This window comes from Lampris incognitus, chromosome 11 (genome assembly GCF_029633865.1).
Source record: "Lampris incognitus isolate fLamInc1 chromosome 11, fLamInc1.hap2, whole genome shotgun sequence".
Taxonomy (NCBI): Eukaryota; Metazoa; Chordata; class Actinopteri; order Lampriformes; family Lampridae; genus Lampris; species Lampris incognitus.
Genome location: NC_079221.1, coordinates 5,363,546 through 5,377,026, shown reverse-complemented (window position 1 = coordinate 5,377,026; position 13,481 = coordinate 5,363,546). Strand labels below are relative to the sequence as shown.

Sequence of the window (13,481 nt, the reverse complement as noted above, 5' to 3'; positions counted from 1 at the left end):
TCCCCGGGCTGGTGATGGCGCTCACGAGTCAGGCGCTCGAATGCCCATAGACTCTGTCACTCACGACTTTACGCCTTCTTCATCACCGCAGAGAAATAAGGACAAATATAATCAAAACCATGCACAGACGGGGCGTCCGGGTGGCGTGGCGGTCTATTCCGTTGCCTACCAACACGGGGATCGCCGGTTCGAATCCCCGTGTTGCCTCCGGCTCGATCGGGCGTCCCTACAGACACAACTGGCCGTGTCTGCGGGTGGGAAGCCGGATGTGGGTATGTGTCCTGGTCGCTGCACTGGCGCCTCCTCTGGTCGGTCGGGGCGCCTGTTTAGGGGGGAGGGGGAACTGGGTGGAATAGCGTGATCCTCCCACGTGCTACGTCCCCCTGGTGAAACTCCTCACTGCCAGGGGAAAAGAAGCGGCTGGTGACTCCACATGTATGGGAGGAGGCATGTGGTAGTCTGCAGCCCTCCCCGGGTCAGCAGAGGGGGTGGAGCAGAGACCGGGACGGCTCGGAAGAGTGGGGTCATTGGCCAAAGTACAATTCGGAGAAAAAAAGGGGGAGGGGAACCACACTCAGACAAATGCGAGTGCACAGGCACACCAGAAATACCACTAATCAAGTTACGATGAACGTGTTGCCCTGTAGTTAAAAATCACGGTATCCACACCAGGGGGAAAACTCATCTGTCAACTGGCTGGATTATGCAACAAGTGGAAGTGGTTAAATGGAAATGTGAGTTTGAAAAAGTCCCTTTTCATCAGAAATGATGAACATGTGGTTACGCCGTGATGTAAAATGACGCATTTGAAACTGCACTATTGATGATTCAATAGTGTTTCAGTGTGAGAGACATGAGCACTTTAAGAATGAACCCGGGGGCGTCCAGGTAGTGTAGTGGTCTGTTCTGTTGCCTACCAACATGGGGGTCGCCGGTTCGAGTCCCCGTGTTACCTCCGGCTTGGTCGGGCGTCCCTACAGACACAATTGGCCGTGTCTGCAGGTGGGAAGCCGGGTGTGGGCGTGTGTGCTGGTCGCTGCACTAGCGCCTCCTCTGGTCGGTTGGGGCGCCTGTTCAGGGGGGAGGGGGAACTGGGGGGAATAGCGTGATCCTCCCACGTGCTACGTCCCCCTGGTGAAACTCCTCACTGTCAGGTGAAAAGAAGCGGCTGGTGACTCCACATGTATGGGAGGAGGCATGTGGTAGTCTGCAGCCCTCCCTGGATCGGCAGGGGGGTGGAGCAGCGACCGGGGACGGCTCAGAAGAGTGGTGGGGGGGGGGGGGTAGAACAATTAACCCTTTCCACTTGTAACTGCTCTGTGGATTCTGCAAGTAAGGTCGTCCAACAGGTTCAGATTAGTAAAATGAGTTTTCCATCCCTGACCGGTAACATTAATTTTAAGTTGTAAAAGTGCTGTGAAGTCCACAGCATCCTGTCAGTAGACCCTCGCATCGGATAAGGACCCTAACAGGGAGAAACCTCAGGGGGGCGCAACAGAGGAGGGACCTCCGTCCCAAGACGGACAGACGTGCAATGGATGTTGTGTGTTCAGAATAAAACACAATTTACAGAATACAACCCTGAACGATTGTAATGGTGTGGGGCATGTGTAACATGTAATCAGTAATGTGAAACTGATTACATGAATAGTAATCTGAAATAGATTACACTTTCAGACCCTCCAAACGAGGCACGGTGGCCCCAGCAGTTAGCGCTGCCGCCTCACAGTAAGAAGGTCCTGGGTTCGAACCCCGGGGTTGTCCAACCGTGGGGTGGGGGGGTCACCCCAGGTCGTCCTCTGTGCGGAGTTTGCATGTTCTCCCCGTGTCTGCGGTGGGTTCCCCCCCACCATCAGACAGACATGCATGTTAGGGTCAGTACTCCCGTCTGTGCCCCTGACCGAGGCCTGGTGAGACCACCTGGAGTTGGTCCCCGGGCGCTAGGCTAGGATGGGTTAAATGCAAAGGAAGAATTCCCCCCCCCCCACGGGGATTAATAAATATATATATATATTATTAAAAATATATAATAAATGTAGACAGCCACTCACAGGAATCCGAGAGTGACAAAAATGCCGTGACTCCCTAAGAGGCAGCGCCTCTGCAAAGGTCAGAAGCCCTCCTGTAGTTCACTTCAGCCAGCGAGCACGTGCAAGACTGAAAATGTCATTTCTGAACGTCTGTCCTTTCCGCCGCGCCGAGGGAGCGCCAGCTGACTGACAGTTCATTTTCTCGGCGATGGCAGTTTGCAAGATCAGAAAGTGGTGCAATTCCAGCCCTAAAATAACGCAATGAGAGGATCACCCGGGTCTCGAATGAAGCGCGTTCGGTCCTCTCGAACCGAACCGTTAACATTTTGGGTTCCGACTACTTCGGTAAACCCAAATCCTTTTTTTTTTTTTTTTTTTAACCAATCGATCACCCCGTTTACACTTGGTTTTAAAATGCGTTTTTTTTTTTTTTTTTGCGATCGGATCACGAGGGGACGGCGCTAAACAAGTGTAAACGACCACCGAAACGTGTTGTGACCCGGTTACTCAAACCGCTTGGCGAGGTGGTCCGGGACGCATCTGACCACATACCTTTTGTAGTGTGAACGCTAACGCGTCCTGATGCGTCCCCGACGAGCCCTAACAGGAAACACGTCATCAATGCAGGACGTGGTGGCTGTTACGATAACAGCGCGCCACCTTTCGAAAAAATGGAGAGGGGGGTGTAGGTGGGTGGAGTACAGGTGAAACGAGACGCCTAACCTCCATCTGGGCAGAAGAATCGGTCCTGCCAGCCTCAGCAGCTGGAACAGTCCGTACATGTACATTAGTGCTGTAAACATCTTCAAACATTAGTAGGCAAATCTGGCGCTTGACTGACGCCCTTTGACCTGGTAGCGGAAGTGACGTAACAGTAACCCTTCGTCTTCTTCTTCTTCGTAACAAAATCTGTGATCGGCAGGACGCATTTGTAGACGCGTGACAGACACGGGTGTAAACGGCGGTGTGTCTCGCTGTCCACTGGTGAGCCCATCGCCCAGAACGCCTTTTAAAACCAAGTGTGAACGGGGCGAATAATCAGACTTTATTGGTGTGGCACTTTTCATACAAACAAATGTAACACAAAGTGCTCCACGCAATAAAGCAATAAAATGCCCCTCCCCCCCACATAAAAAGTACAGACGAGTTTTATAAAAGTACAGACAAGTTTAAAACTGAGTTAGTGAAATAAGTAACGGTGCCATAAACACCAATCAGAGCAGAATAAATAAAGATAACAAAATATATAAAACACACACACTAACAACTTACTCGTAGGCTGTTTTAATAGGAAGGTTTTTAACCTGCTTTTCAGTGTGTCCAGTGTGGGGGCCTCTCTCAGGTCCTCAGGCAGGGCGGTCCGTCTACTTGGGGCGTAAATACAAAATGCAGCTTCGTCTGCTCTAGACCCGCACGAGGGATGTTAAAAGACCAGCGCCATCGGACCCGACAGTTCTTTTTTATGGCCCCTCCCCCTTTTCTCCCCGGATGTACTCGGCCAATTACCCCACTCTTCCGAGCTGTCCCTGTTGCTGCCCCACCACCTCTGCCTATCCGGGGAGGGCTGCAGACTACCACATGCCTCCTCCCATACATGTGGAGTCGCCAGCCGCTTCTTTTCCCCTGACAGTGAGGAGTTTCACCGGGGGGACGTAGCACGTGGGAGGATCACGCTATTCCCCCCAGTCCCCCCTCCCCCGAACAGGCGCCCCAGCCGACCAGAGGAGGCGCTAGTGCAGCAACCAGGACACATACCCACATCCGGCTTTCCACCCGGGGATTCAAACCGACGAGCCCCATGTTGGTAGGCAACGGAATAGACCGCTATGCTACCCGGACGCCCCCGGACCTGAGAGTTCCTGCTGGTTTGTGCTAGTTAGCATATCTTTTATATTGTGTGGTGTGAGGTCATTTAGCACTTTGTTTACAGCTATCAGAATTTTAAAATCGGTTCTAGTTTTGACGGGGAGACAGTGCAGAGGTGTAAGAACGGGTGTAATGGGTTCATACTGTAGCGAATTCGGGGGGGGCAACGCAACCACAGGAGCTGCCGCGGCCGGGAAGCGAACATCGCTAACCGCTCGACTAAAGGGTCAGACCCGCCGGCCAGCGGCCAGCGTGTCTTCTCGTCCATCGCGTTACACTACTTTTTAGCTCCAGGGAGAACACGTGCTGCCACATTTTGGATTAACTGTAGTTGGCGCACAACTGGTTTCGGGAGGCCGGTGAGTAGTCTGGTCTACTTGTTATGAAAGCACGGATTAATTTCTCAGTCTGGTAGTTTGGAAATGTGTTTAAGATGGTGGAAGGCTGATCTGGTGAGATGGTTGATGTGGCTCTTGAAATTCAGATCACCGTCTTAAGATTACACCCAGATTTCTAGCTTCGCTTTTGCACTCCAGAGACAGACGGCTGAGATGAGCCGCCGTTCTCTGTCTCCGAGTCTTTGCACCAGAAACCAGTATTTCCGTCTTGTCTTTGTTCAGTTGTAAAAAAGTTGTCTGACATGCATAGATTGATATCATCGGGACACAGTCTGGGACTGTGTGGGATCCGGGTCGTCGGGAGACAGGGATGTGTACAGCTGTGACTCATACGAGGCCCAGGATCGTCTCCCGGGTGTCCCCGTCACTCACCACGCCGTAGGAATAGGTGTCGCACGTCTCGGACACAGGCAGGCTCTGGATCACCTCTGGCGCCATCCACGGGAACGTCCCCACCAGAGACATGTGTGTTGTGTGGAACAGGAACTTGGACGCCCCAAAATCACAGATCTGAAGTGAGACACGGCAAAGACGAGACATGGGCTTCTCACAGAACCCGAATCTTTAATTATTTTGGAGACCGCATCTGCAGTCTTGAAATGAAGCCATACAACCTGGTACGTGGCACGGTTTCAAAAGACAAGTTAAAAATATATAACGTGATAATCGAACCAGCGATATAGTCTGCAACATTTTCGACACTGAAACCCCCCAAGGAAGTCCAAAATTATGTACACTAACGCGTGCATTTACACAATATTATAATTTTTCTAGCTGATGTTGTTGAATACAGGCGGCACGGTGGTGCAGTGGTTAGCATGGTCGCCTCAAAGCAAGAAGGTCCTGGGTTTGAGCCCTGGGGTAGTCCCACCTTAGTGGGTTGTCCTGGGTTGTACTCTGTGTGGAGTTTGCGTGTTCTCCCCGTGTCTGTGTGGGTTTCCTCTGGGGGCTCCGGTTTCCCCCCACAGTCCAAAGACATGTAGGTCAGGTGAATCGGCTGTACTGAATTGTCCCTAAGTGTGAATGTGTGTGTGTGTGGGGCCCTGTGATGGCCTGGCGGCCTGTCCAGGGTGTCTCCCCACCTGCCGCCCAGTGACTGCTGGGATAGGCTCCAGCATCCCCGCCACCCTGACAGCAGGATACGCGGTTCAGATAATGGATGGATGGATGGATGTTGAATACAGTGCTGGAAATGGGAAATCAAATAGATGAGTTGACGGCGAGCTGCTCGCACCACATGACGATCCCACCATGCAGGTCTGCTTGGTTCTCATTTTCATCACTTGAGCTGAGGTAAAGGAACATAACCGTGCGTGTCGTCTCTCGAATATATTCAAGTTGTGGACACGCTGCGCTTAATTCAGCTTGCACATCTCATTGTCCTACCGGACATCTGTCATGCCTACAAGTCCTCGAAGATTATTATTATTAAATAAGAGCTAAAGAGTCGGTGGGCCCCTTTTTTTAACATTAGTTCTGTAGACAAAGTAAAAAAAATAACAAACAAACAGATTATCGCCAGCCAACGGGTTGCAGCCGGCTCCTGCTGCTGCCTTAGTGTCCTATGATTTTCTCTCGTGATATTTCTGCATCATTCACCCATCAGTTAACCTGCTTTTCCCTCCACCACCTGCACTTGGGCCTTCCCGCGGTGCCGCCGGTGCTTCCTCGTGCATGCTAAGTTAGCCACTGCCCTCTTGTGTCCGCACAGGTGAAGAGTGGGCCGTTCTGTTCAGGGCTGCTGTTTTGCACAGCCCCCTTTACCAAAGTGCTGGAAAATAAATCCATAATGTGCAAATATACCTGGACGAGTCTCGTAAGCCGCGGAAAGACGAGCGGTCGCTGCTGAGAGACCTCGGTGCACATCCGATTCCAGCAAACCTCTTAAAAAAGACCCTCTCTGGACCCCCAGCAGGCTTACGCTTCACATCTGAACTGATATGAATCCCAGTAAACTCAGACACGGATGTGAAACGAAGAAAGTTCTCTCAAACTCGCTTTGGCCCGACCCCAGTGTCCATTTTCAAGACATTTTGTGTTGCATCACATTGAAACTTTTTCTCTGCATCCGTTTTCCCTGCACACTCTGATTTAAACAACCCCGTAAAATAATTCTTTTAGGAGTCGGTGAGAGAATATGACACGACCGTTGGAAAACGGCGAGGGCTTTTATTAATTTGTCTTAATTATGTTTTATGGCGTCAAATGGGAATTTCGAGTTCTGTGAAGCTTTAAAACAGGTGTTCTTGCTTTTCAGTAAGCTCACCGTCGCTCTCCAGTTCTTCCCTCCTAGACCATCCATCCATCAATCCATCCATCCATCCGCCCAACCATCTATCCATCCATCAATCCATCCATCCATCCGCCCAACCATCCATCCACCCATCAATCCAAGCCACTTAGCCCAATCCGGGTCGCGGGATGCTGGAGCCTATCCCAGCAGTCATTGGGCGGCAGGTGGGGAGATACCTTGGACAGGCCTGCCAGCCCATCACAGGCCCCCCCCCCCACACACACACACACACACACACACATTCACAACTAGGGACAATTCAGTATGGCCGGTTCACCTGACCTACATGTCTTTGGACTGTGGGAGGAAACCGGAGTCCCCGGAGGAAACCCACACAGACACGGGGAGAACATGCAAACTCCACACAGAGGACGACCCGGGACGACCCCCAAGGTTGGACTACCCCGGGACTCGAACCCAGGACCTTCTTGCTTTGAGGTGACCGCGCTAACCACTGAGCCACCGTGCGGCCCCCTCCAAGACTACTGGTCCATAAATCCTTCATCCCAGCGCAAACAGGATTGTTGTTTTCTATAGATTCATAAGTGACGTTCCACTTATCAAATTATATTATTTGGAGCTACGTCCCTGACAAATACTACATATTAAAGTTAATTTTCTAAATGGCAAAATGGCAGCCTTAGATGGAGCTGATCCTGCTCTGCAAGGCATGACTTTGACTTACACGTCACGTTGCACATTTCTGTCGTAACCAGCACGGAAAAGCGGGAAGATTCCCTTCCATTATCCAAGCCGCTTATCCCAGTAAGGGTTGCGGGGATGCTGAAGCCTACCCCGGCAGTCACTGGGCGGCAGGCGGGGAGACAGCCTGGACAGACCGCCAGTCCATCACAGGTCTGACACACATTCACATCCAGGGACAATTTAGTACGGCCGAGTCACCTGACCTACACGTCTTTGGACTGTGGGAGGAAACCGGAGCCCCCGGAGGAAACCCACACAGACACGGGGAGAACATGCAAACTCCACACAGAGGACGACCCGGGACGACCCCCAAGGTTGGACTACCCCGGGGGTTCGAACCCAGGACCTTCTTGCTGTGAGACGACCGCGCTAACCAGTGCGCCACCGGGCCGCCCTGTGGAAAGTGGAAAGATACGATGGTCAAAACGTATTCAACCTACCTTAAGAACTTTATCAGCTGTTATGACAACTGCAAAAAAAAATGGGGGGGGGGGAACAGTGTTAGGAAAGACATTTAGATACTCCATTAAGTCAGTGTACGGTTGTTTTCTTAAATAATTACAACACAAATAAACATAAAATCCAAGGGTTTTATTTCTGACAAAGCAGAGAGGAAGAAAAAGCCATGCGGAAGAGCGTGGTCCGTTACCGTTCCTGGACTTCAGGTCTCGGTGGATGACCTTGATGGGGGCCTCTGAGTGCAAGTAGTGCATTCCTGACGGGGAGACAGAGACGGTTTCCTCATGAGAATCCAGACCGATGTCAACAGTCCACATCCCTCCACCCCTGCACCCAGAAGCCCATCACCTACACGTACGCTGTGGGGCGCTGATGAAGCAGACGGAAAAGACGTGCGTCCTCTAACCCTCGGGTTCCCTTTGACGGAAGGTTTTTAAAGAAATTATTTTTTAGGGGGATAATTTGTCTCTGTATGGGGAAATGAGTGTGTACAAAATACTGACAGGAAATTAAAAATTCAGTAATAACTTTTTTTTTATCTCCCCCCCCCCCAGTTGTATCCGGCCAATTACCCCACTCTTCCGAGCCGTCCCGGTCTCTGCTCCGCCCCCTCTGCCGATCCGGGGAGGGCTGCAGACTACCACATGCCTCCTCCCATACATGTGGAGTCGCCAGCCACTTCTTCTCACCTGACAGTGAGGAGTTTCACCAGGGGGACGTAGCGCGTGGGAGGATCATGCAGTTCCCCCTCCCCCCCGAACAGGCACCCTGACCGACCAGAGGAGGCGCTAGTGCAGCGACCAGGACACATACCCACATCCGGCTTCCCACCCGCAGACACGTCCAATTTTGTCTGTAGGGGCACCCAACCAAGCTGGAGGTAACACGGGGATTCAAACCAGCGATCCACATGTTGGTAGGCATTAATAATTTTTCGTTGTATACTGCAATAATAATGTATGGTTTCACAAAATCCCACGGCACGCCTGGACTTGCCTCACGGCACACCACGTGGGAACCTCTGCTCTACCCATACACGTTCCAAGTGGGACCAGTCCTTCTTGGAAATATGGCCAAGAATGACAATGAGCTGGGAGAGACACCGCGCGGCCTTAATGTGAAGAGATATGAAATGTGGAGGTTGCTAACCGGCTAAAAGAAGAGGAAATAAATAAAGTAGCTGCTTTACTCTTAAAGTGAAATGCTGTGGAAAAAAAGTGCCCCTGAATATTAAATCAACGCCGCCACGGGCAACACATTTTGAAGTCTGCTCTAAATAAGAGCCCGGAAAAGGCTCAAAAGATTGTTATATTGACGTACACACGACTGATGTCTGCCGGTCTGCTGCTATCATCAAGTTAAATAAATCCAAAAGAAAAACAGTCGTATAAATGAAAGCGGATCTCAGCGTATGTCCACTTTACCTTTGGCGATCTCCTTGGCCCATGTCATGACCTGTCCCATGTCTATGCCCTCACTCTCATCGCTGGACAGATAGTCATACAGCGACCCCCCGCTTGCATACTCTGCAAGGAAAAACAGACGGTGAGTTGGGATACTGCGACGCATCCGATGACGCCACATCGTAAGAAAATAGATCAGTTATTTGCAAATGCTGTTTCGTTGAATTCCCAGAGTAAAGTATACCTTCACCCCTCTGGAGACAAAGCGTTACTGCTGCGGCGTTACCTTTTACACAACAGCACGAAATGTGAGGGAATAATGTGAGACCAGCTGAAACTGAACTTGTGCCAGGAGACTAATGGAGGCAAGCTGACGGCATCTCGTTTGCAGATGACTCTTGTCATTGACGAGTCACAGTGGGTGATCTCATTTATCCCCATGCTTTAAGGAAACACTAACACGGCTTAACAACCCAAATCCTCCTACAGGAGGATGCCCAAAAAATATATATATATATATATATTTAAAGAGGTTTAATGCACACGTGTAGCTTTAGAAACAACCATTTAAAGAACGTCACATCTTTAAGCCGTTATATTTGGTCATTGGCAGACAGAAACATTAATTATTCTACCACCTGGGAAGTCCTCTCAAAGAACAAAGCATATCCATTCAATCAGTAATAAAATCTGCAACCTATGTCTAACGAAACAATATTTTATCATTTGCAAGCCAGAAATGTCCACATTGAATAACAGGAATGAGTTGCAGACATAGATATAAGCACCTATTTTGTAATTATAAATAACTCATGACAACAGACAAATACCAAAACCCCCCAACACACACACACCCACACTGAACCGTTAGCGATCACATGGTTTTGAATGTCGCACCTCTCCCTTCCCCACTGGACGTTGTGTACGTGATGTGCCTGACGAGGCAGTTGATAGGTTCTTTCCTGTGTAGCTTTATTGACAGCTGATGATTGCCTATGGCATGAAACAGGCTTGTACTGTCTCATAAAGAATTTACTTGACTCACTGAATATATATATATACATATATATATGTATATATATATATATATATATATATATATATATATATAAACTGCATTTGGCGGTTTCCAGGGCCTCACTTATGGATGTCTTGCTGTACTTCTTCAACCAGGGCCTGTCTTTCGTCACACATTCCTGCACCTCTGTTAACTGACTAACAGCTCTCCGTGCTGCTTTGCTCTTGGCTTCCAGCCTTCTCTTCCACGGAGAGTACCGTTGGTGCCTATATTCTTTAATCCTGTACCCAAACATATCCAGGATTTCGGTTGCAGTCGCATATACGAGCTCGTTGATCTCTGTTATGGTGGCAGTCTCAAGACACTGCGTCAGGCTGTGTTCACATCTGCAAGCAGGCTTTGTGATGGTACTTTGTCACTGAGTTGTGGAAGCCGAGCCCGAGGATTGACTGTATTTAGTCTGGCCATGATTCTCATTTGAACCTCAGTAGCTTCAGCTGTCATGGCATTTCAGGGTGCTGACTTATATAGTCATCCTGTTGGAGCCTCTCCATGTCAAGTTGTGACAGTAGCATCCTTCTATTGATGTTCGAGCATTGAGCCACTGGCTGCTTCTGAATCAGTCTGGAAGTAGTATAACGGCTTCAAACTACCGGCCGATAACTTGCCTCTCCAAAACATGGAAGATCGTGTCAGGCATCATAGCAGCTAAGCTGAATGGGCACACAAATCAATACAGGAGCGAAACTCAGAAAAGAAATGGGAACAACACCAGAGGGTCAAAGCATCAGCTACTTGTTGACAGAGCAGTCACCCGAGACTCTAAGACCAGACAGACCAACCTGAACACAGTCTGGACTGACTACAAGAAAACCTACGATTCAGTGCCCCACACATGATTACTGGAGTAAGAACTCAATGCGGCAGTGGAAAACAACAGTAGAAGCCAACTCAAATACAATCACACAGATAAACATCAAATGTGGCATATACCAAGGTGATGCACTATCCCCGCTGCTGTTCTGCAGAGGTCTGAACCCCCTCAGTCAGATCATCACTAAGTGTGGATATAAATAAAGGTTCAGAAGTGGAGTTACCATCAGCCACCTCCTATACATGGATGACATCAAGCTGTGTGTGAGGAATGAGCGAGATATTGACTCGCTGATCCACGTTACCAGGATTTACACCAATGACATCGGGATGTCATTCGGACTGGACAAGTGCGGTCAAATGGTGGCAAAAAGAGGAAAGTTGGTGAGGACTAAAGGGTTTTAATTACCAGTTGGCAGGATAATATACATACAGGACAGTTACAAGTACCTGGGTATTCCACAGGCAAATGGAAACTATGAGGAGGCAGCAAGAAAGTCAGCTACAGCCAACTACCTCCAGAGAGTGAGGCAGGTCCTGATGAGCCAGCTTAATGGGAAGAATAAGATCCAAGCCATCAACACATATGGCCTACCAGTCATCAGATACCCAGATGGAATAATAAGCTGGCCAAAGCAGGGGGTAAAGGCCACAGATATCAGGACACGGAAACTCCTCACAATACATGGAGGATTCCACCCAAAGTCTAACAGCCTGAGACTGTACGATAAGCAAAAAGATGGGGGCCGAGGGTTGGTGAGTGTCAGAGCCATTATCCAGGATGAAACAAGGAACATCCATGAGTACATCGGTAGAAGGGCCCCCCAGGATGAATTGTTGCGTGAGTACCTCAGGCAGCAGAAGACAGAGAGTGGGGAGGAAGAAGAAGAAGTGGAGGTATCATGGAAGACTAAGCCCCTCCATGGGATGTACCATCAACAGATAGAAGACGTGGCTAATATCGAGAAATCCTACCAGTGATAAGATGTACTTTATTAATACCTGTGAAGAAATTCATCCTCTGCATTTAACCCATCCCAACACACACACTGGAAGCTGTGGGCAGCCGCCGTGCAGCCGCCTGGGAGACCAACTCCAGCTCTTCTTGCCATGCCCTGGTCAGGGGCAAAGACAGGAGTATTAACCTAACATGCATGTCTTTTGATGATGGGAGGAAACTGGAGCACTCGAAGGAAACCCACACAGGTGCATGGAGAGAACATGCTAACACCACACAGAAAGGATCTGGCAAAGCCTGGGGTTCGAACCCAGGACCTTCTTGCTGTGAGACAACAGTGCTAACCACTGGCCCATCATGCTGCCCACCCCTTTTTTAAAAAAAAATAAAAGGGTTAGAAAAGCCTGGACTGAAGGACATCACAGATGCTCTGATCATAGCAGCACAAGAAAAGGCACTCAGCACCAGATCAGTTGAGGCAGGGGTCTACCACAGACAAGACCCAAGATGCAGGCTGGGCGAAGATGCCCCTGAGACAGTCCAGCACTTAGTAGCAGGGTGTAAGATGCTAACTGGAAAAGCGAACACTGAAAGGCCTGTTGGTTGCCTGTGGAATACCCAGGTACTTGTAGCTGTCCTTTATGTCTGTTATCCTGCCATGTGGTCATTCAACCTCTTCATTGCTCACCACCTTTCCTCTTTTTGCCACCATTTGACCGGACTTGTCCAGTTCGAATGACATCCCGATGTCATCCCTGTAGATCCTAGTGAGGTGGATCAGCGAGTCAATATCTCACTCATTCCTGGCATACGGCTTGATGTCAACCATATACAGGAGATGGCTGATGGTAACTCCACGTCTGGACCTGTATCCATATCCAGTCTTTGTGATGATCTGACTGAGGGGGTTCAGGTCTATGCAGAACAGCAGTGGGGATAGTGCATCACCTTGGTATATGCCACATTTTTATGGTTACCTGTGTGGTTGTCTTTGAGTTGGCCTCTAGTGTTGTTCTCCATTGCCGCATTGAGTTCTTGGTGAAGGCTTAGTGTCCGGTTGGCTTTGTATAGTGCTAAGCACTCCAGTAAACCAGGTGTGGGGCACTGAATCGTAGGTTTTCTTATGTTTATATATATATATATATATATATATAGCGTTTTTTTTTCCGAAATTGTCAATGGTGATGTAAGTGCTCAGCTAATGAGGAGCGGCGTATCAACACAGATACAGGAAAAAAATGATTCTGATTCTGATTCCCATCCTGCAATGCATTAAAATTGCATTAAAACTTTTTTTCTTGTATCTGTGCTGATATATATATATATATATATATAGATAGATAGATAGATAGATAGATAGATAGATAGATAGATAGATAGATAGATAGATAGATAGATGGATATAAAATATGTTTTGTGCATGAGTACACTTTCTAGTACTTGTTGACCACAATATTCAGGAAGGCTCTTGCAAATCT

General features: G+C 49.1%; 1 protein-coding gene across 4 annotated transcripts in view; it reads right to left on the bottom strand.

Moving 5' to 3' along the window:
- Positions 1–13,481, bottom strand: part of LOC130121091 (mitogen-activated protein kinase kinase kinase 20-like) — a 45,582-nt gene that overhangs the window by 22,171 nt on the left and 9,930 nt on the right. For all 4 annotated transcript variants that reach the window (XM_056289933.1, XM_056289934.1, XM_056289935.1 and 1 more), the window contains exons 4-7: positions 9,176–9,277; positions 7,942–8,007; positions 7,733–7,761; positions 4,667–4,804 (exon numbers count right to left, since the gene is read on the bottom strand). In XM_056289933.1, coding sequence (XP_056145908.1) covers positions 4,667–4,804; positions 7,733–7,761; positions 7,942–8,007; positions 9,176–9,277 — 335 coding nt within the window. The remainder of the gene's footprint in view (positions 1–4,666; positions 4,805–7,732; positions 7,762–7,941; positions 8,008–9,175; positions 9,278–13,481) is intronic.